This window comes from Pygocentrus nattereri, chromosome 21 (genome assembly GCF_015220715.1).
Source record: "Pygocentrus nattereri isolate fPygNat1 chromosome 21, fPygNat1.pri, whole genome shotgun sequence".
Classification (NCBI taxonomy): Eukaryota; Metazoa; Chordata; class Actinopteri; order Characiformes; family Serrasalmidae; genus Pygocentrus; species Pygocentrus nattereri.
Genome location: NC_051231.1, coordinates 32,908,421 through 32,915,048, shown reverse-complemented (window position 1 = coordinate 32,915,048; position 6,628 = coordinate 32,908,421). Strand labels below are relative to the sequence as shown.

Here is a 6,628-nt window from a genome sequence, read left to right as displayed (position 1 = left end):
GTGGCATCTGGGGTTACATGACCATCCGTCAAGAGTTCGCAGCTGTCAAGTGTCAAAATACCAACAAAGCTGTTAACAGAATATTAAATCCAACGTTGTCCTGTATGTATATTAATAGTAAAAGGAGGCTTTTATACAGTGATGGAAAAAATCTGGAAAATTACAGTCATTAAATTTCTTCTAAATGCTGCCTTTTACTGTAATTCAGTAGTTTCACTAGTTCATCTAGTTATACTGACATACAGTATCTTACCATCATAATAACAGAAATAACCATTTTATATGTATATATATATATAAGCTTGTGTTTGTGATTACTTGTTTTTGTGAATTTACATTCTGTTTCTGTGAATTAACAAGAGCTGTGTACACATATACAGTACACATATGGTTTGTTTACGTGCATTTAACCGTTTTTCAAAAAAAGATTGATATTGGTCATTAAATATTACAGTATTTTGACAGTGAAAATACTTTTTTCACAGAACTTAAAATTTTTTTATTTTAAAAAATAAATATAATTTTTAAATGCTTGAAAAATACCAAAATATTTAATACTTAAAAAATAAAATAATAAATAAAGTATATATATATTTTTATATATAATGTCAAGATAATTTGCACCAGTAAAACAGTCAAAAAGGATTTTTAAAAATCTAGGAGTGGCGTCATTTTTTAATTCACTGTTTCCCAAAAATGTCACTGTTCTGGATGATATCTGAATCATTGGTAACATTAGATAATGACTTATAAAGATGATTGGCATAAAGATGATCAGTTTACATATGGCCGATATTTCAAACTGATATCTGATGTGTTTATTGAGTGCTGGAAGAGCTGAATGTTTAGGTGATGCACAAAACATCTGGATGTTATTTTGACCTCGTAAAAATAAAGGTTATAACTCTCTGTAATGCTAAATGCTGGTTTCTGCATTTGTCAGTGCTGATATATCAGCATCGGCCAATATGCACTTGAAAAATATCGGATATCAGCATCATCCAACAATTCCCATATCAGTGCATCCCTAGTAATTTATCATGATGATGGATAACATGTCGTCATATCGCTCCTCCCATCTTACAAGAGTAAGCCGACCTCAAGTGTGTGTTAATGTGTGACTCATCGCTACCGTAACGTGATTGTACGGCTCTGAAATGGTAATTTTAATGGAAGTTATTTTGGCCCATTTCTGTTTTTCCTTTCAAGAAAAATGAAAAAGTGGAATTATAAGCATTTCCTATGCCAATAACGGCATGTTACATGTGACGTACACTATAATTATTGCCACCCTACGTAAGAATGAGCTATGAAAAGTGGTCATATCAGCTTGACCTCACAATTAAAATGCAATTTTGATGATGCCTACCACAGGGGTGCCAATAATTGTGGCCATTGTGTTTCTGAGATCGTGGTTTTCCAACGTCTTTATCCTTTAGAATTAAACCAGATGTTTTTGTGACTGTACCTTTAAGACTGATGTAGCTCTGTTCTGATTGGTTGTGCCTCATTCACGAAGGAGTCCAGTCTGAAAAGTTCCTTATACCTTCGGTATGAGCGGGCAGAGCTAGACTGTAGGTAGAAAGGGGGATATATGGAATGTTTACCAGTGATCCTGATTTAATTCATCATGATAATGACATCACATCCTCATATTTCCCACCCCTGCTATTTATGAAAATGACTGCAAATACGTAAACACTTTCTTTTTCTCTCTCCAGGTGCAAGAGTGGTTGTGTCTGAACTGTCAGATGCAGCGAGCGTTGGGGATGGACATGGACACTCCTCGCTCTAAAAGTCAACAACAGATCCATTCCCCATCCCAACCCAGCAAGCCCCAACCCCAAACAGCCCCCCAAACTCCCACCTTGGCTCCAGCCCAGCCCCAACCTCCTCCTCCATCTCAGACGTCTCAAATCCAACCAAAACCTCAACCTCAACCTGCCCAGGATCTTCAAAAACAACTTGGTCCAGATCCTTCAAAGACAGCTCCTCAGAGTAAACCTCCGGCACCAGGCGCTGTACCCCTGCCAGGACTGGCCAAAGCTCCATCCCAACCGGATTTATCCCGTTCTGGGCCTGGAGCGCAGCCCCAAACCCGAAGCGCTGGAAGTTCTCCGTCCCGGCAGCCTCCACCTCCGGAGCAACCTTTCGGGAAGCTCTTTGGCTTTGGTGCATCACTCTTGAACCAGGCCAGCAGTTTAATATCAGTGGAGCCCACTCAAGCCCCTGCCCAGGCCCCGGCCCAGGCTCAACCGTCTCCAGCCAAGACTCCCCAAAAACAGCCAGGAGGACCACCAGTGGCCCCCAAACCCGGACCCCAGGCCACACCCACCCAGCAGCAGAAGAGCAGGGTGAAAGTCACCTGCCCTCTCTGTAAGACTGAGCTAAACGTGGGGGTCCCTACAGAGCCCCCCAATTACAACCACTGCACCCAGTGCCACGCCCAGGTGTGCAACATGTGCGGATTCAACCCCACACCCCACCTGACCGAGGTAAGACAGGCGGTATGTTCTCTCCCTTCCACCTTGGAAACAAAAAATCTAGTTTACACAGTTCTCTTACATGGAATGTAGTTAATTTGGTGTTTGAAGTTTTCCTCTTTAGCTTTGCACTGGAGTGAACGGCTATGCAACATAGCAAAAACTAGCCAACATGATGCTTAAATTGATCTACACCTTTGTTGGTTTTTATGGATATTCAAGGCCCCATGCCACAGTTAACAGAGTTACCATGGTGACAGCGCCCAGTGGCAGTAAAAACTCATTTACCACCGTTGTTCATTTATTCATTTATTTATTTATTTAATGCAAACCACAGCACAGCGCTTGTATTCCCACACATGAACATGAACTGAACTTATAAACATGTTAAGTAATGTCATATTAACATTAAAGCCACCTTTATTGTAACTTAGATGACATTGTTCTGTAAACACAGCTGTTGAGCTGAGCTGGTTGAACTTCCTCAGTGCTGCAGGCAGATATCTGTAGAATATGCCTGTAGAAAAAGCTGTCTGTGTTACGCTGTGGATTTTACGGCCTCCTCAGACCATAACGTCAGGTTTCAGATATCAGACAAAACAGCTTCTGGTACAACACAGTCATCAGGCAAAGCTGATCAGCTGCAGACACCACGGCACTGGACGTTCATAATGTGACATCCACAGTTCGGTTCTTCATCACTAGATTAATTACAGTTTTGCGGCCACGTTAATAATGACGGCGTACTACAACTAGTACAGCGGTATGGCCAAAAATTAATATCAAATGTATATAATTAAGATTTCTGTCAGTGAAGAGGTTGAACAGCTGGAGCAGGTGTGGCACATTGTGGTTGGAACTAGACTCTCTGGGAAGGGAGCTCTCCAGGGTTGGACTAGAATCTTTACCAGTTTACCATAAATACGACTTTGTTGGCTGTTGGAGTGCAGTTTCCAGTTCCCAGCAACGCTTGAATGCAAAATCAGGGCTGGGATATATAATTAGACTCCAAACTGGATAACTGGCATATCGCCCACTGCTGACTATTAACTACCACTTTTACTGAACTGCGCTTTTATAGTAATTAATCTGTGTTAGGAAGAATCTCAGATTCATCAGATAAATATAATTATTATCACAACCGTTATATTCATTGCTAGGTGTGTGAACACTTTGCAAAACTAAAAAAATAAAAGGCAAAGCAAAGACAAAGCATCCCCCCCAGGTTTAACCGCTTAGCATAATTATCTTCCACACGGTTTCCCAAATAAGAGGGTTCTTTTAGTGAAACACCTAGATAACTGCGTCACACAGTGGCAGAAACCCTGTAAACAGTTCTGTTTGCAATTACTTAACAACTCCACACAGTTTGAGGCAAAAGGATAATGATTTAAGCATGCAGTTAGCATTGTGCTAATTGGTGTACGTAAGCTTGTATTGCCTGCTACATTAGCCTTGTAGCTCCAGTGCTATGAGGTGACTGATCGACAGCGTTTGGAGGGAAACTGTGTAAATGCGATTTTTGTGATGTATTCTTTTAAAGCAAAGCCGTCGCTCCGGATGATGTTTCAGCGAATTGGATTTGGATTATGCAAATCAGTCTGATTGAATGATTGTGGTAATGACGAGGCTTTCAGCCGAGCGCCGGCATCTTTTCATGATCGCTATGGAAACTGAGGAAGAGCCTCAGTCTGGTGTCCTTGTCTCGTGGGTGAAGGCAAAGAGGTTTATGGGATGCGGGCGCTGGGCGGCGGCCTCCTGCGGATGTTTCAGTGGGATAGCTTGACCTTTGGATGCTGTACTCCAGGGCAGGTTGTGCTGTGGTCTCAGAGTGTATATGATCATCAATAGAGAGAGAATGAGCCATTTCAGGGAACAGTTTAGACAAAAGAACATCTTCAGCATGTGGTTGGGAAGTTGTGAGTTTGGTTGCCAGCGATGTCACAGCCATCCGTAATCAGGAATCCTCTCTCGCTCCGGGTTGGTAGGCTGGTCCTCCATCTTCAGCCATCACTCGACACAGTGATAGCCATCTGTTAACACAGTTGGGGGTTAGGGTTCTACTCCAGGTGTTGAGCGCCAGTGAAGTTGCATTAGCAGCAGCTTGTAAAGAGGTGGCCTCACATGTGTTGAAGGTGGTGCATGCTAGCCTCCACCCTCCCAGCTTGCTAGCATCATGTGATGGAGGGAGAACTTGCTATCGAGTGGAATTTCCCATAACTAAACTAGGGAGAGAAAAAAAGTCCTGGCAACCATCTTGGCGCTTGAGTTTTGTCCATACCTTTGTCCATTTGTGTAGAATGCCATACAGCAGAGGTCACTAATAGGCGGATGACCGCGGTCTGAGCCCGGACCCAGACGCTACCCTATGTGGACCTGGACCTGTAACCGATAAACTATAGAGAATTGTTTCATGTTGATGGGGTGGTCCTGTTTTAATCGGCTTAGCTTTTCTAGCCTTTATGGTAGCTTTAGCAGCCGGAGACTCACAGACCAATCACATGTGCTGTAAATAATCACATGTGACGCTACTCAGCCAATCAGATCTGTGCATTACGATGAGCTCTGAGGCTCGAGTGAGTGACGCCACACAGGGGAGGGACGAGGAGAGAAACAGCAGTCGGAGAAGAAAGTGAGTCAGAGGGAAGTTATTCCACATGACGTGATCTAAAAAGAGAAAACTGACAGTAAATGTGACAGTATATGGCACTGAGTCATGATGCAGGACGTTATGATGTTCTGGACCTTATCTCTATAATTATCTCTAACTGGACCTTATAGGATTTTATTTAAATATCCCTGTCATACAGTGTCGATCTTGCTACAATATCTCACAAAAGTGAGTGTTAATGGCTGTGTGTTGAGTTCTTTTCAGAGGACAGTAAATCTTTACTGCTATACAAGCTGCACACTGACTACTTTGTTATATCTTTCATTTCTATAGTGTCAACCCGTGAAAAGATATAATAAAATGTTTGCAGAAATGTGAGGGGTGCACTCACTTTTGTGAGATACTGTAATTCCATAAACGAGCATAATAAGGGAAAATCATACATCAATCACAAAAACAGTTATTTGAGATACATTTCTCTTTCAGTAGGAAGAAAGCCCATCAAATTATGGTGGATCCTGCTAATTTTTTAACGGTCAAATTTGGTCTGCTCTCTTCGGGAAGATGCTAAGGGCCACCTCAGGTCATAAAAATATATAAGAGTTAGCTTGTTGCCAGCTAAGAGAAAGTTCCTGAGTCTGCCTCACTGCAGAAAATTGCAGAGAAATATAACATTAATATACTGTCTTTACATTTACAGCGTTGGTTAGACATTCTTATCCAGAGTGACTTACAGTTAGATAATTTTACACAGGTAGGTGGAGGCAGTGTTAGGAGTCTTGCCCAAGGACTCTTATTGGTATAGTGTAGGGTGCTCACCCAGGCGGGGTACTGAACCCCAGTCTACAGTGTAGAAGGCAGAGGTGTTATCCACTACACTATACAACCTACCACAGTAGTGCTCTTAGCACAATAGCCTAGCATACCAAACAGTGGGCTCTCCCAGGGTTCAATAACTACACCACCAAATATCTGTCAGTTCTATCCTTTTTTTCTGTAAGCAACTATTTGCTGATACTAATATGGTTGTGATATATTTGTACATCCTCAGTTGCAAGCTTGCATGTGTTTTTGTACATGGTTCATTCTCCATTTTAAGTGGGAAACTTTGTCACAAAGGTTGGGCTTAAAAAAGATGCTTAAAATATTAGACACGGCTCCAAAAGTCAGTGTGTACATTTACACAGTCGACCTAAAGTTAAATAAGACTTTCCCTCCTGATTCTCTGATTTCTCTTTATTTATCCTGCTTCATATTCGCTTTGCGTCTGTAAAACAGCTCGTCACAAAACCAGTTTTCAACATTTGAGGAACCATTTGTAACGAAAAACAATATCTTTAAGAGGTTTAACTGAGGAATTTGATTCATGTTTGCTTTTTATGTCATTAACATTAAACTACATTTAAAAATGTGTTTTATTTAAAAAATCCATGTGTCTCAGATTTTGGTCACTGGTGTTATCAGGACTCTTACTTTACATTAGAACTCAGTTAAACTGCTCCTTTGGGTCGAGAGCTCATCAGAGAGGAAGCAG

General features: G+C 41.6%; 1 protein-coding gene across 2 annotated transcripts in view; it reads left to right on the top strand.

Annotated features, from left to right (window-relative positions):
- Positions 1 to 6,628, top strand: part of bsnb (bassoon (presynaptic cytomatrix protein) b) — a 152,286-nt gene that overhangs the window by 59,165 nt on the left and 86,493 nt on the right. For both annotated transcript variants that reach the window (XM_037532206.1, XM_037532204.1), the window contains exon 3: positions 1,722 to 2,495. In XM_037532206.1, coding sequence (XP_037388103.1) covers positions 1,722 to 2,495 — 774 coding nt within the window. The remainder of the gene's footprint in view (positions 1 to 1,721; positions 2,496 to 6,628) is intronic.